General features: G+C 41.5%; 2 protein-coding genes across 2 annotated transcripts in view; one reads left to right on the forward strand and one right to left on the reverse strand.

The window, feature by feature from the left end:
• Positions 1-923: 923 nt before the first annotated feature.
• Positions 924-19,757, forward strand: LOC139207168 (putative methyltransferase NSUN7). Its single transcript, XM_070836812.1, has 12 exons — positions 924-1,270; positions 6,416-6,474; positions 9,047-9,177; positions 9,270-9,422; positions 10,026-10,209; positions 11,128-11,362; positions 12,055-12,198; positions 12,699-12,800; positions 14,228-14,363; positions 14,926-15,049; positions 18,329-18,584; positions 18,943-19,757. Exons 1-12 carry the CDS (start codon positions 940-942, stop codon positions 19,338-19,340), a joined length of 2,253 nt encoding a protein of 750 aa, XP_070692913.1. The 5' UTR covers positions 924-939; the 3' UTR covers positions 19,341-19,757.
• Positions 19,758-20,437: 680 nt separating this feature from the next.
• Positions 20,438-25,633, reverse strand: part of LOC139207169 (amyloid beta precursor protein binding family B member 2) — a 37,442-nt gene continuing 32,246 nt past the window's right edge. Inside the window, exons 11-14 of the mRNA XM_070836813.1 lie at positions 24,174-24,254; positions 23,947-24,062; positions 23,625-23,807; positions 20,438-21,637 (exon numbers count right to left, since the gene is read on the reverse strand). Coding sequence (XP_070692914.1) covers positions 21,461-21,637; positions 23,625-23,807; positions 23,947-24,062; positions 24,174-24,254 — 557 coding nt within the window. The 3' untranslated portion in view covers positions 20,438-21,460. The remainder of the gene's footprint in view (positions 21,638-23,624; positions 23,808-23,946; positions 24,063-24,173; positions 24,255-25,633) is intronic.

Raw genomic sequence — 25,633 nt, forward strand, 5'->3', positions numbered from 1 at the left:
CGCTAATCCAGAGAGCTCAGAACAGACAGTCAGAAAGTTTGTTTTTGAGCGGAGACACAGACCTGTGTGTCTAAAGACTTAAAGGGGCTTCTGTAAAATAACGATAAAAAGACTGAAGGGCAGGATCAGAGGGGGGGTTGCAGTAAACATCGGCGGAGACGCCCGGAGCCTCATAACGGAGCCAGATTTCTAGTCACCGGCAGTTAAAAGTTTGTAACGTTACCGTTAGACCGTACACCAGCACCGGCAGAAAACATGGACAGTCCCGGACACAAGTACGGTGTTTTTAGGAGAGAAAACATGACACTCTTCTCATAAGGTAAGGTGAATTACACAGAAATATGCTGTAGTTTACCGCTGCTAACAGACAGTAACGTCAGCGTGGTTAAATCAAGGCTAATTTAGCTGAACTAGCATAACAAGCATTGCTAGCTAGAACATATCATTCAGAAAATGTAACGTTACATAACAGCTACCTTGGTTACTCTTAGCTTAATTTACTTCACTTGTTTCAACACAAACTTTTATTTAGCGTCAACTAACTCAAGTGTCTCTCTACCACTCTGTGTTTTTAATTACGTATCACAAATTAGCATTTCTTTGCTGAAGTGAGTAACTTCAACTAGGAAAGTTTCCTGCAACCTGCTAACCTTAAACTAAACAAAGCAAAGATAATATAGCCTGTAGGAAATATGTATCAAAATCTGAAAATTATGGACATTTAGTCGCAAATAACTTACTTTATCCTAATTATGTCTAAAGCGTTGACTAACATCGTGATGTTAAAATCAAGCAAGGTAAATTTGTTGCCCAAAATCACAAATTTAGTTTTGAGTGCCAGACTTGTGTGAGAGTGATTTGTGCATTATTTAAGTCCTCACAGGGCTCATATATGTGGTTTGTTTTCAGGTGTCAGGAAGAAAATACATTTGTGAGAAGATGGTGAGAAATAAAAATATTGATGGGCGTCCCAGTCGCTCCTCCACATGCAAGACAAAGAATGCTGACTCTCCAACTACAAGCAGCAAAGACCCGACTCCTCTGGATAACCCAGCAGGCTCTGAGCTCCAGACCAGCGGCCAAGGTCAGCTGGGCTTTCCAGACAGAGTCTACATGCTGGCATCAGTCATCTTCCAGAATAATCACCTGGAGAAGCCTGCCTCCCATCGGCTGGTGAATTATGGCAAAGAGAGAGGGCTTCCGTTACCTGAAGTCAAAGATGAGGGGATGCAACGAACAGCTTATGAGCTGGCCTTCAATACACTTAAATGTGAGTGTGTAAGTGACTGGTAGTGTGAAATTGTTTTGATTTTTTAAAAATGTTTTGTCTTTACTGTTTACCTTCCTTCCCTCCCTTTTTTATCAACATTGCATATATGTACATATTCACACACTTAACACTTGGAGTGAGGACAAAGGGTGTTCAGCAAACCCTGTTTTGATTCATTTCAGGTACATTAAATTCCAAGCAAACCCTATTTGATTCCAGGGAAACAAGCAGCCATTCGAAATGAGAATGAATAGCCCTGGGGAAGTTAATTGACAGGTAGAATTGGATATAGATAGATTGATGAAGGGCAAACAGAGGAAAAAAATGCTTGAAAGACCAGTGGGAATTCTGTGTGATGCTGCAAATCAATTTGGCCCATAATCTGTTATCTAGGGCTGGGGTGGGGTCTGGGTGGCCGAAGTCACAGGGATGTGTAATCACCATGGTGATAAGGGAGGGGAGGTGAGCCGACTGTCAGCGCAGGAAGATGGCTGGAATTGATTTAATGCGTTCTCATTGGATGGAGAGGTCAAGTAGCAGGAACACACTCGTTGCCATGAAGGATTTTGTTCCTTCTCACTATCCATCCGCTGAACTTGGATAAGCCTCGGGCCTACATGTCCCACAGTTAATGCAAATCAGCTCAAAATATCCATCATCAAAAGCCCAAGCACCTTGTTGCAGTAACCTGTATTAGTTTTACAGCTTTGGATCATAGTAGTTACATTACAAGGTGAAATTGACTAGATTGCTGAAGATGATAAGAGAAAACCTTACTGCCAGGACTTTGTTTTCATCCATCATAATTTTTCCTCTCCATGAGAGCATGCCTGTATGCGTTTGCTATTATTATAAACAATGGCCTGCTTGAGTTAAGAACAATTACAATGAACTACATTTCTTAAGTGTAACCTCCGTTTTGTTCAGAGCTTATTTCAAAGACAAATATTCTGTGTTATCAGTGCCATGTTAGTACAGTTCTTCTCTACAGGTCCCATCCCACATGTCTGGCATTTCTAGAATTTCTAGCATTGTAGAATTTCAGCTAGTGGGGTACTACAACAGTGATAACTTGAAGAAAGGTGGAGCTGCAAAAGCCATCACTAGATAGCTTACACGCAAATACCTGCAGTCCTTACATTATTACTGATCTTTAGTTATACATTTTTTGATATGGACCGTAGTCTATAGTAGAAAAAAAGAGGTAAAAGTACTCCTCGATCCATACTGAAAGACGTTTTCGTTGTTACAGTTCGCACAACAAATTGACTGCACATCATTGATACACAAGACAAGCACCTCGGTACCAATTATAAATAAAATTTGACTCCTGTTATAGGGACAAGATTGTCGCCTTGATCTTGCCCCGATCACATACGTATTTCAGTCACATGTTAGATTCACCCGTGCTGGCTGTGTGGTGAAATAGGGTGCAGATGAAATGACACAGCCTGGAAGCCAATGTTAATCTCTCCTCTTCCTCCTCCTACGAACAGCCTGACTTTTGGTGCAGAAATTGATTTGCTAGTGACACACACACACACACACACACACACACACACACACACACACGTCATTCGCTGCCTTGGAATGATCCAAAATTGAGCTGAGGTCAGTTGTTAACCTAAAGAAGAAATGCTTCAGCAGCGAAAAACATACAGAGCAAAATGTCAATGAGCTCTGGTATTGATCTTGTGATTATAACTCTTATCTGCTTAAAACAAAAAAAGTCCCTCTGTAAGCTTATGCGTTGGTGGCTGAGGACACAGACGGGTCTGTTGCTGTGATTGTCAATCAGTATCAATATATGGAGTGATGTTTTTTTTACCCTGGTGTAGATTTGACATTTCTTAGACAAAGACAAAGCTGAAGTCACCCAAATGACAAATATTAGCAGTCAAGTACTTTTCGCCTTCCCTTGTCTGCCTCTGCCTCTCTCCCTTCACTTCATTCGGCCTCTTTTTATGTCTTCAGGGCTTTTTCGATTTCTTTGACCTCTCCCGTCTCTTTAAAATGCCTTTTTCATATCCGAGTGACTGCCTTCTTGATCACTGACCTAGAGGCAGTTTGTGTTGTCAAGGTCTCATTTCTTGTTGACTCATGTTTTGTGTTCTCAGTGCTTGAGGTACTTGCAGATGTTAAGTTATGTTAAGTCATTTTTTGTGAAGTTTTTCATGTAAAAAGTTAGTTGACCTTGTTGCTGGCCATGAAAGCCCCCCTCCACTCCTCCTGGCTATACTCCTCTGAGTATTTCTGCCTCATTCTCCATACTGTCCGAATGGGCTGCCAGACGTCCTTGTCAGATGACTGTGGCTGCTGTATTCTCTGTGTGCAACTAGAGAGGTTTATTTGACCACTTTGTGTTAGACTGGATTTAAACCTTGAGAGAGACAAAGGCTGACTTTTTCGTCCTTGACCACAATCAGAGCAGCTACCACCAGTATTCAGCAAATAATAAATTGCGCAGGAAGTTGGTGTATATATAAATATGTAAGATATATTTGCCATTTAGTGCAAAGGTGATTGTATAACTGATGCCACATATCTTTTTTGGCTAGTCCTCGGTTATATTGATGTGCAGTCTAGTGTACTGGTGCAGAGCATTGTGAGACAAAGACCTAGCTGAAGAGAAGAGGAGCCTGCATTCGGGCTCTTTCACTAAGGATTTGTTTGACTACAGGCACCATCAGTCACTGCTCATTGTGTAATACCTGGACGGATGCCACCAAACACACAATCTCAACACGAGTCCTGTAATGACTAGTGCCTCCTGCCGGTCTTGTTTGGCTGATTTCAAACCATTTTTTTAAATGTCGGCATACAGAGTTAGGACTTCTGATTTGAGAAATTCTGTCATGTTCCACAAGTAAAACCCAAGCACTGTGTCTGCTGTGTAAAGATGTCTACTGTAAGTGGTTTATAGCTGAATTGTCTCTGTGTTTTACACAGCCTGCTATGTGTGATTTATAGCATGTGGAAGACAATGACCTCTACAGACCAAACCATTATGGCTCCCTCTGGGGTCTGTGCTGCTCTGTGTGCACTGAGTGGTTATCTCTTCAGGGTTTATCTTTAAGGCCTTCTGAGTTAATGGCTGCTATTGTAAACTGAACTAACCTGCATCTACCATAAATTACACCACTGCTGATGATATGCATTTGTTTCCTCAATTAAAGATAAGCTCTATTACGTGCGAACATTTATTTTTGTACCTGGTTGTTTGTGTATGGGTGTACACACTGCATGCAGATGTGTGTTTGTCCTGCCCTCCACACTATCTACCCAGCATGCTTTGTGATGTTGTGATAAGTTAACAGCAGTGTCTGTGGTTTCCATGGTGTCCCAGTGGACGGGCTGTGTCCTGGGCATACCTCCTATTTTCAGCTTAAAAGGTGTATCCGTCAAGAATAAGAATTAACCAAGAAAGCATCCACGAGTACATACTGCACACGTACTTCAATGTTAAAATTTCCACCTTTTATTTACTCTTCTGCAGTAACATAAGGACGCTTTTTCAAACCTCACTAGAAACCCACCCACATTAGAGAAATTATCCTTTTTTCCCATTTCCTGTGTGCTATAAGCTAACACTGTACCTGCAGAGTGGCTGTGGAAGCGGCTCTTCATTAATCCTGACATGATAAACTGGATACTGCTGCTGCCTCTCCATCTCCCTCATATTAAAAAGGAGAGCCCATTGTTCACAGAAGGGAATGGAAGGGATCTTTTTTATGTGTATTTCAGAGAGAAAGCATCCTGTAGGCTAGCGAGACAGTTGCTGCCTTCATGATATGACAGCCAGGGCATGGGGATGAGCTTTACAGCTCAGTAGTCTGAAAAAGTTACCTTTTACCCGGTTTGATAAAGAAGGTCAAGCAAAGTTTAATTGTATAGCCGAGGGAGAAAAGGAAAACTCCCAAAAAACTCAACAGGTAATAGATAAGCCTTATAAGTCCTATATCTGTAAAATAAATATGTGTAAAATAAAAGACACATAGATGATAAATAATCATTATTGTCCATCAAGTCACCACAACATCATTAGTATGAACAGGTGTTGAATAAAATAAAGATAACAAGGCAAACACGGTCTTGCCTGGTATGAAATACATGTGTTATATTGTTATAATGGGCCTCAATCAATCAATCAATCAATCAATCAGTCAATCAATCAACCAAACAATCAATCTTTATTTATTCATAACAAACGATATCTCAATACAATTTTCATATAGAGCAGCTCAGACAGAATCCTGCTCAGAGGTGAGCGTATTCCTGCTGGGACTGTGTTGGCTGTGGTTGAGGGAGAGAGAGAGAGAGGGAAAGGGAGAGAGGGAGTGGGAGAGAGATGCATAATAGCAACTATCCATCCATCCATTGCTGGAGCCAATCCCAGCTGACTTTGGGCGAGAGGCGTTGTACACCCTGGACTGGTTGCCAGTCAATCACAGGGCATAATAGCAACTATATTCATGATAAAAAGAATAATGGATGACTAATAATGGATATTGACTAATAATAGTAATAGAAACAGTAGGAGTCGTGCAGGCCTACCATGGTAGGCAGTCTGCAGTGAGGATCCATGGAAGCCTGAGAACTGTAGCCGGGCGTATCCACAGGAACCTGAGACTAGATGTAGCCTGTTTATTACTTCAGATGTCATTAATATCATTAGTCCTTTGACTACCCACACGCCCACTCACCACAGACATAATAAATGAAAGAAATTAGGCAAATGAAGAATCAGATTAACTATAATTAAACACCAAATAAGCGTTTAATTACCCCCATCTAATTGAATTATCTTTTTAAATTACATCACGATCATTTGGGGTGCCTCCAGGAGCCTCTCTTGCTCTCTATCTTAATCTCTTTTCTGTCTTTTTTCTAGACATGTTCTCATCATTAGATATGGATTTGTCCTTCGCAGCATGTATTTTGCCAGTTAATGGATAGGAGTAATTTCTTGTGCCTCTATCTCATGCTGCAAATGAAAGAGTCGGGATTGGTTTCCAGGCATAATTAAACACTGATATAAAAGATGGCGCTAATATGCCTCACCATTGCTCATAATTAGTAATGGAAAGCCCCAGTACTACATTTCCATCCTTCTACCTAACCTTGTTGTACTTTGTGTCTGCGCAGATCAAGAACTGCTGGAGGACATCATGATTGACAGCTGTTTTTACCTCACTCAGCCAATGGTAAGTGAGATCCATAGGAGCAGTATTTTTCAATACGGCAGTAGTTTGAGAGGAGTAAACATATTTATTCCCTTGGTGTATGTTGGCATTATGAGACACAGAGGCATGTCTGTTTCAATTTACAGCCTAAAGTAAAAGGCCCTTTGATGATGTTTACCATACTATTCCTTTGTTTATAGCTTTGCTTACCTTGTACTGTTTCCCTAAACAGTTTTGCTCACAATCCTTTGACAGTGCTTTACTCACTGCTCTCCAATATTCATGTCCTGCTGTTCATACTCCTCTTTGTTCTATTCTCTAGACCTCTAATCAGTTACAGCAATATTGATGAATTACACTGATACACTCCTTTCAACTCACAAAGCACCTTGTGTCTTTTAGATTCCCTACCCTAATCAATGACAATCACTCCCCTTGGAGTAACACATCTGAAAGGTACTATGTAGTAGAATGTGTCTTTTCCTTATTGCTTTTCTCAAACAAAACGCCCCATTAATTAGTGATGAAATCAAAACAGTAGAGGAACATTCTGCTATATAAATGAAGAGGTATCCTCTGGACGAGATTGGAATATAGTTTTGCCCTACTTTTAACACAACACATAAAAGAAGCTGTAGAAAGAGGGGGGCTGCTCTAGTGGCTTCTCTAAATGTCTGCATGGTGATAAAACATGCACGGAGCTAGTCTGTGTGCACATAGCTGGTAGAGAAGAAGACTGATGAAAGCAAGAGGTGGTGAATGTGTAAACAGCAAACAGAGCTGTCACGGAGAGCACAGATTATAGACAACCAATGTCTACTTCAGCAAATATAAACAGACACATTAATACACATGAATGTTTGCTTGCAAAGGAAACACACACACACACACACACACACACACACACACACATACACACACATACAGTACACTCACACTGTAGCCTTGTGAAATATGGCCCTGGGTGAAATGAATGGGTCTCCCTATGTGTTGCTGGCAGGTCGTTATTCTGCATCCCTCTAGCGAGACAATAAAGCCCAGACACAATGAGACAGTCTTTAGAACTCACTCTCACCTCCTTTTACACTGCTGGCATCTATAAAGTTCAACCTTGATAGAGAGAGGAGAAAGAGAGAGGAAATAGGCGGGCTGGAAAAAGGGGAGTACATGAGGGTGTTGGGGGGAAAAAATGAGACTGAAAAATGAAGACAGAGATAGACTTGCATGCTGAAAGAGCCGGAGGCACATTTGATCACAATGGAAAGAAAATGAAGCCTAAATTCTGCAGAGGATAGATGTGAAATGAGTGAGCCTGAGTGACAATGTAGAAGTGAGGCAAGCATATTAGTTACACTGGCACATTTAACATGAAATAGTCCCTAGCCCCATGTACCCCAAGCCCCATGGTTCACATGAAATTACACTAATAACAATAAGAATCTGCTTGAAAATAGTAGTTTAGTACTTTGCTTTGTTTCATGTTAAAAATAAGCATGGCATTAAGTGAGAAGTAAGCATTGGTGCACATCAATGCTATATTTTGCAACTGCCTTATGTATAGAAGTAAACTCACAAGTCTCATAATACTTTGTTGAATTAAACCAGAGTTTAGCATCTAGCACCTTAGCATTACACTAATATTATTTTTAAATCCATCCTATGATCATGTGGTGACATGGAATACCAGATCCAGATGAGATCAAGATTCATATGTCATAGACTTGCATGTTAGGTGACTAAACACAGCCAGCGTGTTTACTGTAGGCCAGTGTCTCACCATGGGACACTGTTGCCAGGCAACTTAATGACTGGGAATTTTCCCACACCCAAGGGTTTAACCTTGATAAAGGGCAAGTGGGACTTGAGGTAGAGAGGATGAGGATAAGAGAGGAAAAGTGGAGGGCTACAACCTGTATCTGAAAGCGACCTTTCCAAAAATGAAATTAACTGCCTCTGGAATGAATAATAAGTGCGGGCTAATTCCTTAGCTGCACCATAAACCCTTGTAGCGTTCTAGCGTCTCGGCCCATTAGCCCAGTAGTGAGGATGTTGCAAGCTGTTGCTGCCGTGAAACACCATCTGCCACTAATGCGACTCGTGCCCTCCCACCCTTAGGGACTGAAAGGTGGAGAGAGAAAGAGAGAGAGTGAGAGAGACATGGGAGGAAAAGGAGAGAGAGGACAGGGATTGAGATAATTGTAGAGGAGGAGAGGTGGAGACATAACTCAGGCTTCCTCCTATTTTTAATTAAGTGGCAGAAAGTGGTTCATTTCAGGACATCCTTGAGGTACCGTGTGTGTGTGTGTGCGCGTGCGTGTGTGTGTGTGTGTGTGTGTCAATTTGTGCTGGATAGTTAAATCTCTAAATCAACCTCTCATTAGGTAACCAAAATAAAGCAACCACCAGCAGTAATACCAGGTGTCAAGTTGTGTTGTCTATTTGTACACATATATACATATGTACCATATGCAGCTGACCATTGAGGCTAAACAGTACACAAAATAAAAGCTTATGTCATATGTCTCAGTCATATTGTTAAAAATTTGACATTGGAAGTCACCAATTAAGTGTACTTTCTGTTCTTATGTTCTAGCCAGATGATCAGATGAGCCTTGTTGCTGTCATGCTGTATGACTTCCAGGACAGAAAGTTCCTCCCATGGGAACACCAGGGGCAGGAGGAGATAATACAGATAGTTAGAGATGTGGAGAACTACCTCCTCAGGTGAGAAAAGAGAAAGAAGATCCCAAACTGGGAGTGTAATCGTCAAAAAAAGAGGTAACATTTTTTTTTTCTTTTGTATGTGTTGTATGCAGGTTTAAAACAAAGCTGGCAGCCTCTCTGGCCCGCTGTAGGATCAAACATAATCTCTTGACCATTGAGTGTATCCTGCCAGAGAGTGTGAAGACAAAGCAGGAGAGATCAAGCAGCATTCCACTTTATGCATGGGTGAACACGCTGAAGAGCAGGTCAGCTGAACGTCACACACTCACCCACTCAGAAGCAGATAACATACACCTGTACATGCACACCTGTAGGTAAACACAGGAATGCATTGTAAGAATATGAGTGTGTGCAAGCATCTACTCACACACCTACATCTACACAGACCTTTAACTTGGGGTGCTGCCCAATGTTTTATGGGCCAGGTGCCCTGCTGACATCCAATTAAACCACGGGACTACGTGTGTGTGTATGTGTGAGTCTTTGTGTCGTTGGGTGTGTGTATTACTGTGTGTTCCTGTACGCACACCGTCAGGCTGATTCAGTTAGGTGTAAATCCTGCTGCTGTGGACAGATTCAATCAGCAACAACCCTCAGCAAGCTCTGGGACTGTAAAGGTCACCTGTTGGGACTAGTGGTGTGTGTACATGTGTGTGCATGTGCGTATCTTAATGGCCTTTACAGCACATTTTACTATTAAAGTTTTTAAAAGGCCACAGCGATTCCACACACTATTATTATCTATGATGGCAGCCTTACACCTCTCACCTTTTTCCCTCCTTCCCTCATCCTGTCTCTTGGGTTTCCACTAATCTGCTCTCCTCTCTCGTCCTCTCCTTTATTTCTAGCCTTGATGAGGTCCAAAGCGTGCTGAGGAGTGCAGGCTTCTCGCAGGTGAAGTCAATTGGGCAACTGGAGGGCCAGACCTTCTGCCAGGATCCCCACTGTGGGCATATACTGGTATTCCCTGCTCATCTGAAGGCTCAGCTGTACTCTACCAAGCTGCTTAGTGACCACAAACTCATCCCCCAGGTACATACTGCAAAGAGAGAGGAGGTTTTTGACAGGAGCAGCCTTCTCCCTGACTAGACTTTAATGTAGCTGTGGAAATCTGTTCAGCTCCATAAGTCTTCCCTGATATTTATGATTTCACTTCAGTAATGGACTTGCTCACATTGATTACAAGACTGAGACCCCTTATGCCAACTAAGATTAGTTTGCCCAGATACAAATATTTCACACTCCTCCCTCTAATCTGGCCATGCTTCACTTTGAGCCATAAAGAATTCTCCAGTCTGGGAGGGGGAGAGCAGTTTAATCATTTAATTTCTACTCCATTAAAGTCAAGCTGCCATACAAACTGTAAGCAGCACACAGCACCACAACACAATTAAATCAGATTTCGCAGCCAAATTCAATCAAATATTCAACGCCCCTGCCTAATTAATCACCTCTCCCTCTCTCCATTTTATGAGCCTCCATCACACTTTCTCTCCTCTGTTTTCCTCTCTTTTCAAATGTCCTTGTTCTTCTCCTTCCTGGTTCGTCTTTCCCTGTGATCAGGATATTAACTACAGAAACTCAAGCCAGCCCTGTAGCTCCACAGGGATGCGTTCAGCACTATTTCCAGAGGGGACCCTATTGATTGAAGGACATCTCTGTTGTAATCTGAATTCACTGTTCACTCTCTCTCTATCTCCGTATTCCCCTTCTGCCCCCTTCCTTCTCCCCCCCACCTGCAACTCAGTTTCGTTTCGTTCAACTATTCCCGCCTAAATTCTATTTACCATTCTCTTACAGTGTGGATTTTCCTTCTACTTTCTCTTATCCTGGTTTATGTCTCATCACTTTGCAGAGTGTTGCTGCTGTGCAGAAGCCTGAATCTAGAAGTCTTATGCTGAAGTCTATTGGAGTCTTTATCAAACTAATGCTGTCTCAGTGTGTCTGTAGGATAAATCTTGCAGCCTGGGCCCAATTGCAGTCTGCTCCGTGCTACCAGAGGAAGGAGATGTTCTAATGGTGGGCTGCTTCTCTGGCCTCACCGTCTCCCACACTGCCTCCCTAATTGTCATGAAGCATAAAGCAAACGGCAGCAGCCAGCCCACAGTCTACATTTGTGTCAGCGATCGTACACAGGCTCAGAGGGAGGAGCTACAGCAGGCCGTCACTGCCATGGGCTGCAAGAGTAGGCATAAAATGGATGCGTCCATGAGTGCAGTATCTGTTTGTGTCTTTGTATACGAGGCAAAAGAGGAGATAGGCAGAAACGGAAGCAGAGAAAACAGCTGTCTATTTATTTTATTATATTTTATCATTGTTTCATGACTATGTAGGCAATTTGTATCTGTCTTTATGTGTCTCCTACATGAATGGAAGAGAAAATAGGAAACTGCCTGTTGGCCTCTTCAAAGTGCTCTGCTTTTTTTCAAACTGACTTCTTTTGAGAAAATGGCCTCTTTGGAAAAATAACCAAATGCTAAAGCGAGGTGATTGAATTTGATCAAATGTTGACAGGCTTTTTTCTGAGCTTGCCAATTACAATAGAGTTTCGGGATATTTAGACAGAGACTTTTGCCTATAGTTTTGGTAGTTGTTGTTAGCAAATTCTCAGATACTCTTGTATGCAGGCACTTTAAATCAGACACTGTCTGCTGAGATTCTGAGCTGTATGTAAATATTATATGTTGATAGAGGCTGCCTTCTCAGCTAGTTATTAGGGAAAGCTGACATTTTTATAATTGCAAAAGAAGCCCTCGGGCAAGATATTTTTCTACAAAGAAATATAGTGGAACACTGAGAACAGACTTTAAGCATTGTGAAAATGTGTGTCTGTGGGTCTCGAAAATCTTATTTAAACTCTATCTGCACTGTGCTCAGATGTGAAGCTGATACCAGAGGAATTCCAGTCTTTGGACAATCGTGACAAACGACTTCAGAGGGTGCACGTTATCCTTTTAACCCCCAAGTGTTCTGTGTCTGCAGTCAGCAACCCAGTCGAATTCATACTGCAAGAGAATGGAGGTACATAATGACCTATGCACTACAGCACATAAAGTGTGGATACATCAGAAATACAGATTGTAATTCTAAGTCTACATTACACCCTGTTGAATCCATACTTAAGTAGAACGGAGGTACATACTGTTGCTAAGTCTACAAAATTCAGGATGCTGTGTGTACAGTGCACTCACAACATTCTGCATGTTCATACTGACCACACACACGCACACACATACGAACAACTATGTCACAGAGGTCTCTGTTACTTAATTGCTTGTTTTTCTTTTGTCTTCCAATTTATACATTTAATTGCTATGTTTGATGTAGTTAAGAAAATTATAGATAACTCTAACCCTCTAACGAACCTGTCAAAACCTGCCCTTCCATTTACTTATGTGGATGTGGTTTATATTAGACTTGTTTATATATCCATACCCATACTTACACGCACCACACTTGCAAACAGATCATTTAATAAAACAGCAATTCTGCTCTTTTGAAACACTGCTTCCTTTTCTCAGACACAGACCTTCTGCAGGACTTATCCCAGGGCTCCATAGCCCAGAGCAAACTGGAAGCTCTGGTAGCCCAGCAGAGGAAGGATATTGATCATGCCTTGAAGTGTGAGTGTTGAACCTCCTGCTCTCATGTTGACATGCACATACACACAGACACACGCACCATATGAGCACAGTCTCGAGTGTCTAGCCTCTCTCACCTCTCTGACACAATGAAGCTTATACTTCCTAATTATCTAATCTCGTATGCCATTAGACTGAAATCTGCAGTGTCCCTGGGAGATCGTCTGAGTCTTAATTAGGAATGCTAATGTTGCTCTGCGCCGGTCAGCCACAGTCTGCTGCAGCATTCCTCGCATATTTTAAACAAGTGATTATTAATTCTGCTTTGTATTGCATACATTCTGTAGAACTGGATATGACAGAGCTAACCTACTTTGTTAAGCCACATCATATTCTATTCTACACAGGTGTTAAACTGCAGTCAATACTTTGTTTCTGCTCAGTGGTATTCCATTTGATCTATTTTGTTCCATTCAATAGCATGTCAATCAGCTTCCACGATCTACAGTCATTAGCCTCACTCCGTCTTATATTGTTCTTCTCTCTGTGTTGGTCTGAGTCATGTTCGATCATGATCGAGCAGGTGGAAGCACAAAGAAAACCAGCACCTCTAATCACACTGCCATCGATCAGCCTTTGTCTACGCTTTTGCAAGTGTAGATTCTTTCTAACAGAACTGTTAATTAATGGACGGGTATCAAGAGCCTTGGTTTGGTTGAGTCGACATTTGGTTGAGTTGTAGACATATGTAAGCACACCTCCATAGCCTTTAATGTCCAGGCTGTGAGGTGGATGTGTTGTAGAACAGGACATCTGAAAGACAAATGTGTCTGTCTCATACCTCAGTCATCTCTTCTTCTTGAATCAGTTCCACTTCCTTAGAAGTTTGGAGCCGATTTGCCACATCTCAGCAGGTTTTATTTGTTATCAGCTCGGTGTTAATTGTTTCTGTCGGGCTATAATTAGTGAGCAAGAAAGAAATCAAAGCTCAAATGAAGGAAATCAAACGGCCGACAGCTCCGCAAATCTACAAGCCAGCAGCAGCTGAATAAGATGAGCCATGTACATACGTAAACAGTACCAAGAAATTAATATTCAAGAAACCATTTCTTCAAAGGGAGCGCTTGATGAGGAGGATGGCTCAGTTTGAATAATCAAATTTAATTGTCATAAAATGAGAGGAAGAAACTCTTGGACTGAATGTGTGTGTGTTTGTCTGTCCCCCTGCTTTAATTGAACATGAAATTAGTTTGTTGTTTATGGGTGTGGTCTCGTGTCAATCATGCAGCTTTATTTGAGTGTCTTGGTATTATGTGTCACAGATTTGTCAGATTTATTTAGATTGCGATTATTTATTTATTTTAGATTATTAAATCTGATACAGTTGAAAAACACAGAGGTTAAACATAATCTATATTTATTTAACAACATTCAGTATGTTGATACATTGCACACATTTTTTTGTATAGTCCTTAAGGTTTTGGCAGTGGTATACGCTACCTGCTCATCATACCCAGAGGAAAATGAGGCGGTGGTGAGCAGAGCTCTGGAGCAAGCCAAAGCCCGCTCAGAGCAGGATGGGGAACCAAAACAAGCAAACTTCAGGTCAGCCTCATTCTCTGTACCTCAGTGCCTCGGTGCACTCTCTGCATCTGTCTCTGTCATTGTCTTTCTTTGTCTGTTTGCCTCGCTGTCTGTCAGCCTGCTGGGTTGTTTGTCTGTCTCCCTTCAGACAGGCTTCTGTCAAAGTCTCAGCATACCTCACACAGGAACTGAAGGAGTCTCAGTGAAAGTATAATCTAAGGTGCCATTTTATGTCTCTAAATGCTGTGAAAAGGGCAGAAAAAAGATTTTCAGACAGTTTTCCTTCTCATTGACATACTTTATTTTTTCAGTAGTTTTTTTGTTTGTGTGCGCGTTTGTGTGTGTGTGTGTGTGTGGTTTGAAGACTTCTTGAAGTTTACTATTCCTATAGACTTAAATATACCAAGACTGACTCCTCTCTATAGTAAGCTGGCCTGGTGTGCCGGCAATGCCGCAGGCTAGCATAAATAAAACACTATGAATGTTAATGTATCTTGTTTTAAGTTGTATTTTTAGCAGCTGCACCTATGTATATTTTTGAAAACTGTATTTTTCAGTTTGTGTGTATGTGTGCTTTATACAGGCTTAGTCCATCCCCGTTCAGCATTCCTGACCATGCCGAGGGCCTGAAGGAAACAGACCCTTTCTTCACGTTGGAGCCCTCAGAGGAGAGCAATGGCTGTTTTCTAGCTGTTCTCAGCAGAGAGGTAAACATTGCTTTAACAGAAAACCTCACAAAGCAAAGCAGTGGTTAACCCTGATGAACTGACCAAGAAAGGATGATTTCTGCATCACCAATATTCAGTCTATTATTTATCTCCACTTGTCTACCAGAGGAAGTCTAGTTTCAATTTAGCCCTTTAATATTTTATTAAATGTCATGACCACAAGAAAGGCAGAGTGATGTATGGATGCAGTCCAGCTGACCACATGTACATAACACATATATGTACCAACTGTAACATTTTTTAGGTGCAGTTTCTCTATTCACTTCAAGCAGCTGCTTGCCAGAAGGACTGGTAAAACCTACAACATTTCTTACAACATTTCTCTTGTAAAATGCAAAGTCAAGAACTTTTTCCGCAAGGTGTCATAGTCCAAATGACAATTTTACTTCTTGAACAGAACTATTGTAGTTCCCTTGACAAAGTTACACTAGCAGTTCATTGCTGCTGCTGCTGCTGCTCACAGGTAGTGCAGCCAAAGAGACAAGTTGGGACAAATTTAGCTCATTTAGCATCTGGCCCCGGCAAGCTGTCTGGTCTTCAATGACCTGGCCATGGGCTTACCCAGTATGATGCCAGAGTGGCACTTGGCTGACTGTATGAGTGACCGTTTGTTCAGTATCAAATGTGTGCTGCAGAGAAAAAAATATCTTTGGGTATAACATGAATACAAACACACACACACATTAAGTGTGAAGATAAACACTGACTGACCCACTATGTCTGCTGTGGAACTTCTTGTTCTTCAACTGAAAAAACATCACGCAGTGGGCTGTCTCATGACACAGACACTTGAACAACAGACACAAGGTGTCTGATTGGTGAGCCTTAAGACAAGCATGGGAATTATAATGCTGCCCGATATCTGCCGAAAACAATTTATCCATTGTGAATCTGAAGCACATTTTTCTTCCATTTGTAGAAATTGTGCACTTTGAAGATCTTATCGAACCAGGTGACTGAAGTTGGGATCAGGTGAAAATCTTGTCCGGCTGAAATGGGAAAATCAGAATGAGATGAGAGGATTGGAGGAGTGAGAGATGTTAGATGGATGTTAGCTTCTTAGTATGCAGTTAGAGCACAGAGTTGGTCTTGGATTTCATTACGTCCTACCTCGTAGGGGAACAGGGAAGACCCTGATCTAGTCCACCTTTTTGTGTATGACTATGTCTATGAAGGTGTTTATGAATTACTCTTGAAAATTAGGCACTGTGGAAGTATATTTGACGAGATGTGGCTTTATTGTAGCAACTTCAACAATGTCCATGCCTGAAAGGAGCTTTCTGATAAATTTGCGAACTCTTTTATGTGCACTTATAATTGGGATGTGCTCAGCCTCCGACTATGTTGTGTTGTCTAGTCACAGGCTTTTATTTCTTCACAAAGTCAGTCTCAGTTTTTCTATTTTAGCTAGACTGACCCTTTCTCCTTCCTGCTATCACCTGATTCCCTCTAACCTTCTCTCCTCCTCTACGTCTTAATTATTTTTGTCAGTGGTTGTTAAGTGAGACACTAAGACTGCTACAGGAGGTAAGCCCAGCTCCCACTGGCTTTAGGTGCAGTGTGTTGCAGTGGAACAACAGGGCTGGTAAAGGTGCATCAGCAAGTCTCATCAAGTCTGTGTGACCGGGCTTCCCCATATCCTCATAATCCACAATATAGCCACATTTACAACATACTCCCTCACATTATGAAATTTGTTCTTATGCTTATTAAGCCATCTTACCCCCACTGGGTATGACGGAGCTCTCTCCCACTGTAGTGTCTGTTCCTCTCTAACCATCCATCATGTTTTATTCCTCCACAGATAGGTATGAAAAGATAATCAAACTGCTGTAATGGTGCCTCAAACAGGTTTTTTTCTCTCAACTCAGCTAATCAAAAGTTATTGTGGCACCATAAAAATAGCAATTATATAAGTGTTTGAATGCTGTCTGGTTTACATCGACTGTCATAGCAGTGCCCAGTAAAAGTCTTTATGAGCCTTCCATACAGAAACAGCTGGGAACAATAAAGACAGTCAAGTGATGTGTTTCCGGCCTAAATTCCAGAGGAAGCAGAGCACATTACAGGTGGACATCCACTGAAGGACGAATTTGGACAATATAAATACGGGATTCAAAACTCTACATTTTTCAGTTTTACTTTGTTTTTTTCATTAGGGTGAGTTTCATAAAGTTGGATGTATTTGGCAAGATATATTGGATGCAATGAATCTTTGACGCAAGTATTAAAACAGAATGGGTTCTGCTCCAGGGTACACTGTGGCAGCTAAGTTTGGCGGAGTATTGAAGGAAATGAGAGATTTAGAGAGTATGGCATCCTTGGTTAGTGGAGATGGAGAGGAGGTGAGATTTACAGGGGTGAGGGGGAGGAAAGGGAGGCAAGGGAGAGTGTCTGTTGAATAATTCAGCGCCCCCCTGTCTGTATGAGTTAGCATCAATGAAGTTCAGGGCGTCACCAAAGACTGCATTACAGCGGTGCTTCTGAAGCATGTTTACCTGTGTGCACAGAGTTTAGCAAGATACATAAGTACATACATATATGCAAAATGCACACAATGGATATGCACATGCAGCGTGTAAGCATGTATGCACACATTTCTGTGTACAGAGAATTATAGACAGCTTGTACAAACACATATACACATTTGCATTAAAGGACAAGCAAGCACTTAAAAACAAATACACACATAAACCCACACAGGCTGCATGCCCCAGTAGTGCACACTGTGCTTGTGAATAATTCAGGCACTGAGGAGAGCAGTAGGCTGCTGTGTGGGCTGGTGCTGAGACAGCAGGTGACCCCGCAGCCAGCAGCAAGGACATGGTGGCCCTCTCCTCTCCTCTCCTCTCCTATCCTATACCAATATTGCATATAGTGTACCTCACCTGGACCATAAATTCTATGTTTTGTATGTAAACAAATATATTAAAATTTTTTATCTAATATTTTAATGCTCAGGGCTTAAACAGTGTGGCTATACGATTACAGTACTTTTCACAGCAGGTAGCCGTGTATCAGCATACATTTATGTGTGTGATACCAGATTTCTCGTTTAACATAAAAATGTATGATAGCATTTTTTAATTTACTCTGGAGTGTCTGTGTGGCTTGTCAGTTATTGAGGCCATGTGGTACCAGGAAGGTCGGCTGTATGCTTCAGTGTAAAATATGCATAATTCAAAAACATTTTCACCTCAAAAATTATTTGGTCATGTCTTTGAAAATAAAAGAAATTGCTTTGTTACCTCTTAACAGCCTGAGCCAGTGGTCAAAGAGGCACCACACAAAGTACTTGTTAGGGCAAATGCCAAAGGCATACTGGACGGGATCAGCTCCAACCAGCTCACCAGAAAAGAGCAGCATGGACATAGCAACAGGATGACAAAAATAAGCCATGCTCGCACCTCTCAGCCCCAACTCTCTTCCCGTATTCAGTCTAAAAACCAAGAAACCAAGGGTGGCAACAATACTACTGGACATCGGGAATCTAACAGGCATCAGCCATCACAAGGTGGGCATGATTACTTCAATTCTATATCTTAAGTCAGTTGCTATGTAGTAATGGGTAAATGCAGCTGATTAAACAAGAAACATTTTGGTAAATAATTGTTTTTGCTTTGTTGCTTATGACACCACTCCCATGTTGTCCAGTGAATATGAAAGCTACAGCTAAGCCAAGATAAGCATCCTGGCTGTGGCTTCATATTTACACAAATATGAGAGTGGTATCAATCCTCAGTCTAGACCAGATGTAGTTCAGCATGTAATGTTTTGCACTATTATTCCTCATCCCCTTTTCTCAGTGCTTTGTGTGTTTTGGTCCAAAAACCTCTTCCCATGACCTCCATCTCATTGTTTTTGTCCTTCAGGAAAAGGCAAAGCACTGCGCTTGCCGGCCTCAAAGAATATTATGTCCAGCTCCTTCTCTTCCTCCAAACTACAAAACAGCACACCCAAGAAAAGCATGACCCCTGTATGCAATACTACAACTTCCACCCCCAGTCTGGGTCCCGCCCCTCCTCCTGCTACCCCGCTGGCCCCCGTTGTCCATCCCCGGAGAGCTAATCTGGAGGTGCTGAAGCCTATGGTGCTTGTGTTTCCTCCCGTTCACTTCCCCAACTTCCTCCCACCTCAGCATAGCCGAACAGGATACAGCCCCAGCTTCAACTACAACAAGTGGAGGATGCCATCTCAAACCGTACCCCTGTCCCGTTCTAGTGGTAGTCTGTCCAAGGATGCTATGGTCAAATCCCGGCCTCTTTTTTGAGCTGAGAAACATCAACGCAAATATACAATTTTTTTTAAACTTTTGTGCCAAAGGCTTTCCATAATAAAGTCAATAGTATGTAAACCAAACTCGAAAATGTATAAAGTGTTCTTGAACTGCCAAATTTCATAGAGCATATGAACATATAAGTCACCTTAAATGTTTCCAGAGCTATTATTACTTGTCATTATTACAATGTCATTATTACAGTGCCTTTATGTGCTATAAAGGAACAACCTTGCCACAGTCAGAATCCAATCAAACCGCATATATTTATAGGGCTGGGCCAATGTCATTTCAATGTCACTACATGATGAATAGCTATTACATGGGGTTCTACTGACCTGAAAAATTAAAGGACATATTCAAGAAGCTAATACGTTTCTTTTGGTAATGCATTTATTGTCACAACAGATTACATTTACATGGTGTAGAGATGAGTGAAGAACAGAACTGGTAATGATTTACAGCATCTCTCTGGTTTGTTTTGTGTTTTTTGTTGAGTGTGTGTGTCTTTTTCATTTAGATCGGACTGCATTCACAGAGTTCATGATGAGTGCAGGTGGTGGACCCAAGCCATAGGAGCAGTGTAAAGGTTTTGAAAGCAGTGACAGCAGACTTTTTTTACTGCTTTATGTGCATATTTGTGTGTGTGTGTTTGTGTGTTTGTGTGTGTGTGTGTGTGTGTGTGTGTGTGTGTGTGTGTTTTGTTTGTGAGTGGGAGTAGACTGGCTGGATTTACTGAGGAAGAGAAAATATAGTTAACCCTTGCTATCTGGTATAGACTTCATGTTTTGCCATGCTGTCTAAGCAAGGCAAACAATTATGTACCACTACCACATCTGCCAAAGTCAAAGCCCTGACCAGGACTTTCTTGCTACCACATAGATCTTGGGTGTATGCATAAAGATTCCTGAGGAAATTGTTAAGTTTGAACATAAGCAATGTAACATTCACGAGTTTTTAAACTCACTTTTTCTATAATATATGCAAAAAATACAATCATAACTAATTTAAAGCTTCAAAATACATTAAAAACCTTTCTTTTACTGATCCACTTGTCCATCTCGGAATGGAAAGTAAAGATCATCTGTAAATGGGGCAGAGAGTATCCTTTTATTTAGGTACGTGTTAGAAATTGGCCAGATTTTTTTGTGCCAGTGTAAATCCAGTCATGGTCAAGTGGAGATGACTTGTGCTGAGAGCATCTATTTCTTGTGTATTCACCACTCTTCTTACTGAGACCCTTTTTAGCTCAATAACATAAAACATATCCCATCAAGATAACATGCAAAATCAAAACCCGCATCTGTGCCATCCTCTGTTACCAACACCTCCTCTGTCCCTCATATCTACAAGTTTTGTGCCCTAAATTCATTACTCCTACATACAATCATTTACATACACTTCATGATTACAGTCGCTTCATTCATCCTCAACGGAGATGTTTAGTTTTTGTCTGTTTCAAGTCTGTCACACATCGAAGGGATCAAAACATTTTTATGCCATTTGCTGGCAGGGAGTGTGTTGACAGGCCTTGTCTGTCAGGTCCTTCTTGTTTTAAGTATTCCCCCTGTCAAAATTCCTTTACAGCAAGATGACACCTTCACTGTCCTGGAAGGCTTCGGTATCTTGGTGTCTCAGGTGTCCAGTCCAGGATCTCTTACTGTGCTGCTTTTCAGGAAGGGACAGAGCATGAAAGAACATTGAGGAACCAGTCTGTTAATACAAATTTGATCATTTTCTTCTGGGTTATCCTGTATCCTGTCTGCTTGATCAAGTAATCCACGTAGGCCAGAGATTCACATACAGTAAGGGCCAAAGAAACCAGCAGGTGGTTTCCACTTGGACACAGCAGCGTTCAAAGGTCAGAGTTCAACCAGTGACGCCAGCTTTTCCATTCCTCATGAAACAGATAAATTTTTCTTCTTATTATTTTTTTTTATCACCAGGCATACTGGATGATTGCTCCTCTCTCCTTCATCTGCAGTGGTGTTTGTTAACATATATGTACATCATTGGTTACCATGGCTGGTACTGATTACGTGTTATCGTGGCGGTAGTGTGAGTGGCGTCCAGGCATCGGCTGGGGGGGTGGGTGCTGTGGTCACTGGTGAAGGTCATTGCTGGGGGAGTTCTGACGGCTGTTTCTTGGTTTTCAGAGTGTCTATGAGAGACTGGACACCTCGTTTCACGCTGGTGGTCACCCGGCGGGTCACTGAGTCCGGAGAGGGTGAGGTGGAGGAGCCAGCGCGTTGGGAGGGTGGCCGTGCCACGAGACACTTCTGATACCGCAGCTGGGGAAGAAAAAGACAGTGTTAGAAGTTGTTGGTCATTAAGGAAAGGAATACTTTTTAATACGCTTATTTGCTTTGCTGCCCAGAGTTTGATGAGAAGATTGATACTACTCTATACACTAAATACAGTGCTGTGAAAAAGTATTTGCCCCCTTACAGATTTCTTCTGTTTTTGCTTTATTCTCACACTTACATGTTTCAGATCATCAAACAAATTTTAATATCACACAAAGATAACCTGAGTAAATACAAAAAGCAGTTTTTAAATGATGATTTCATTTATTAAGGGAAAAAAGCTATCCAAACCAACCTGGCCCTATGTGAAAAAGTAATTGCCCCCCTTGTTAAATCATGAATTAACTGTGATTAACCACATGTTTGAAAGCTGAGTTCAATTTCACTAGCCACACCCAGGCCTGATTACTGCCAGAGCTGTAGAATCAAGAAATCACTTAAATAGACAACATGAAGTAGGCTGAAAGATTTCAAAATGCAACACATCATGCCCCTATCTAAAGCAATTCAAGAACAGACAAGAAACATAGCCATTGACATCTATCAGTCTGGAAAGGGTTAAAAAGCCATTTCTAAGGCTTTGGGACTCCAGCGAACAACAGTGAGAGCCATTATCCCCGAATGGAGATAACATGGAACAGTGGTGAACCTACCCAGGACTACCGGCCTACCAAAATGACTCCAAGAGTGCATCAATGTCTCATCCAGGAGGTCACAAAAGAGCCCTGAACAACATCTAAAGCACTGCAGGCCTCACTTGCCTCAGTTAAGGTCAGTGTTCATGATTCAACAATAAGAAAGACACTGGGCAAAAATGGCCTCCATGGGAGAGTTCCAAGGCGAAAACCACTGCTGACCAAAAGGAACAAAGGCACATCTCACATTTGCCAAAAAACATCTTGATGATCCCCCACACTTTTGGGAAAATATTCTGTGGACTTACGGGACAAAAGTGGAACTTTTTGGAAGGTGTGCGTCCCGTTACATCTGGCGTAAAACTAACAGCATTTCGGAGAAAGAACATCATACCGACAGTCAAACATGGTGGTGGTAGTGTGATGGTCTGGGGCTGCTTTGCTGCTTCAGGACCTGGACAACTTGCCGTAATTGATGGAACCATGAATTCTGCTCTCTACCAGAAAATCCTGAAGGAGAATGTCCGGCCATCAGTTCATGACCTTAAGCACAAGCGCACTTGGGTTATGCAGCAGGACAATGATCCGAAGCACACCAGCAAGTCCACCTCTGAATAGCTAAAAAAAAAAACAAAGTGAAGGTTTTGGAGTGACCTACTCCAAGTCCGGACTTAAATCCAATTGAGATGCTGTGGCATGACCTTAAACAGGCCGTTCATGCTCGAAAACCCTCCAATGTGGCTGAATTAAGACAATTCTGCAAAGAAGAGTGGGCCAAAATTCCCCCACAGCGATGTGAAAGACTCATTGCCAGTTACTGCAAACACTTGATTGCAGTTGTTGCCACCAAGGGTGGCACAACCAGTTATTAGGTTTAGGGGGCAATTACTTTTTCACATAGGGCCAGGTTGGTTTGGATAGCTTTTGTCCTTTAATAAATAAAATCATCATTTAAAAACTGCTTTTTGTGTTTACTCAGGTTATCTTTGTGTGATATTAAAATGTTTGATGAACAGAAACATGTAAGTGTGACAAAAAAAGCAAAAACAGAAGAAATCTGTAAGGGGGCAAATACTTTTTCACAGCACTGTATACACGAAATATAAAGTTACTGCCAGCAGCCGCTTATTTTAGGTTAAGACGGGAATCAGAGAAACAGTTACCCTGGCTCACTCAGAATTTTTTTTACACTTTCTGAATTTAACAAGCAAGATACAAAATGTTAATTCATGAGCATTAGAGGTGCTAATAGGTCGGCTTTGTCACCTTCGTACAGAGCCAGGTTAGCATAACATCTCATCATCATTCCATAACAAAATAATTAAATATGAACCCACCACACATGCTGCCTGCACAGCCTCAGACACACTGCCTGCATTGGGGTCACACCAGAACACATGACACTGGAAATGCTGGTTCCCGGTGTCCATAATGAAGGCAAATGTGTGCACATCCCGTCCAACGCCCATGAAGGACAAGAACCGGACACGACACTCCACCAGAGCCTCCTCTTCCTCTTCCTGCACAGAGAGCCAACATGAGAATCAGATCTGTGCTAAACTCTGCTCTCGTGGATCTTCCTCTCTAAACATCAAGCACATTCATATCTTTTATTTATTTATCTGCTATTCCTCAGGACGGCAACAAAAAGTCCCTTGCCTTTTCTTTGATGACAGCCAGAGTAGTGTCAGCAATACTCAGTATGACAGGAGTCCAATCCTCTTTGCCTGTGGAGGACACAAGGCTGTCTATGGCTCCATTTATTATGTCCATACCTGAGGACAAATCACAGGAGAGTCTGAACGGGGAGCCACTGTGTGAATTTATTATGGGATGCAGGGCCTGTGATGATGTGTGTATGGGTCAGAGTATTAGTTCAGGCTTACCTATGGGGCGAGACACAGACGTCATACCCAGATACAGAACATGAAACTTCTGCACCAACTCAGTCTTTGGCATGGGAAACTCTGCAGAGGGAAAACACACACATTAAAACACATGCACAGATCACCTCCAGGGAATTTTATCACACTACATCTAACACAAAGTTCCAAAAGAGAAGTCCACACATGATAATTGGCTTAGACTAGAGAAATAAACAAACACTGGTGAATATTTTAATATTTTAGGGTGGTGTTGACATGATTAGGGCATGAAAAATATATTCACAAGCATGCAAGATTTCAGGGTTTTCTACATGAAAACCCAGCTGTGCCTGTTTACACAATGGCCTGTAGGCACACGAAATTGCCATAAACTGTGACTGCGGACCATCAAAGATGTATCACCTGCATCTCAATCAGGGCAGAAGAGAACATCATTTGCTCTATGGATCTTGCTATTAACACACACTGCAATTACCTACAGAAGCTTGAGATTATTTCCGACAAGGTAAAATGCAAAACACTGAAAGAGGTTAAACTACACAGTTTACAGATTGTTAATTAACAATTCAACAATAATAAAAAGGGCACAATCAAAAAATCCAAGTCAAAATTGTGACATTAACATTAATTATATTTGCTGTACCGCGTTCCGACATGGATTTTAAAAATTAGGGCCAATTGCCACATGAAAAAAAGAAAAAAAAAGAAATCTTCATTATTGCTGAATGACACACCCAGCTCAGTGGGTAATTTATATACAAACCTTATGACAGTGGTAATGTATTAATGTTATATGGAAGCATATGACTGAAGAGTTTAAGATGCTGACCATGTGCAGTAGCATTCCTTTTCGATTCTTTGTTTCCTTCTTTTATTGCTATCTCGCTACTGTCAACTCACTGATAAAGACATAAAATGCCCCAAAATACTTTGTTTTGAAGTATTGAATAGCAAAAGGCAGATTCCAAAATGTATCACACAGGTAAATTGCAAATTGCTCATAAAAACACCACAATGTGCTTTCGTATACATAAACTTTCATTACACCATCAAAAAAGTGTCACAGTGAGATGAAAGCACTAAAAAAAATGTGAATCATTTTATCAAAAATTGTAAACATGGTGACTTTAAAAATGTACTGTGCAGTTAAACATATTTTTGCCCACTTTTTATGGTTGGTTGAAAATTTCAAGCCTGTTTCACCTCTGACTACATTCAGCATCACATGGATGTGGTTAGGTGTGGTCAGAAGCCCTGTGGCACCTGTGACTACACCCAACAGTGATGTCACAGTGTCCTGGATTACACCTATACATCACTTTAATTTAAAAGTTGAAAGTTAAACCATTAAGGAGGTAAGGAAAATCAAGATTTTCAGGGGATGTGAAGCTAAACTTTATCAGCTGAGATATGTAAGCCGCTCATTTAGAGTTTCAGCCCAATTTGCACTATCCACATCT

The sequence above is a fragment of the Pempheris klunzingeri genome, chromosome 9, assembly GCF_042242105.1.
Source record: "Pempheris klunzingeri isolate RE-2024b chromosome 9, fPemKlu1.hap1, whole genome shotgun sequence".
NCBI classification, from domain to species: Eukaryota; Metazoa; Chordata; class Actinopteri; order Acropomatiformes; family Pempheridae; genus Pempheris; species Pempheris klunzingeri.

Bases quoted from the DNA above. Each gene is read 5' to 3' on its own strand.
- LOC139207168 (XM_070836812.1), top strand. From the start codon at position 940: ATGGTGAGAAATAAAAATATTGATGGGCGTCCCAGTCGCTCCTCCACA. The intron at 1,271-6,415 runs GTGAGTGTGTAA...GTGTCTGCGCAG, and splicing joins GGCCTTCAATACACTTAAAT to ATCAAGAACTGCTGGAGGAC. The intron at 12,801-14,227 runs GTGAGTGTTGAA...TTTTTTGTATAG, and splicing joins TATTGATCATGCCTTGAAGT to TCCTTAAGGTTTTGGCAGTG.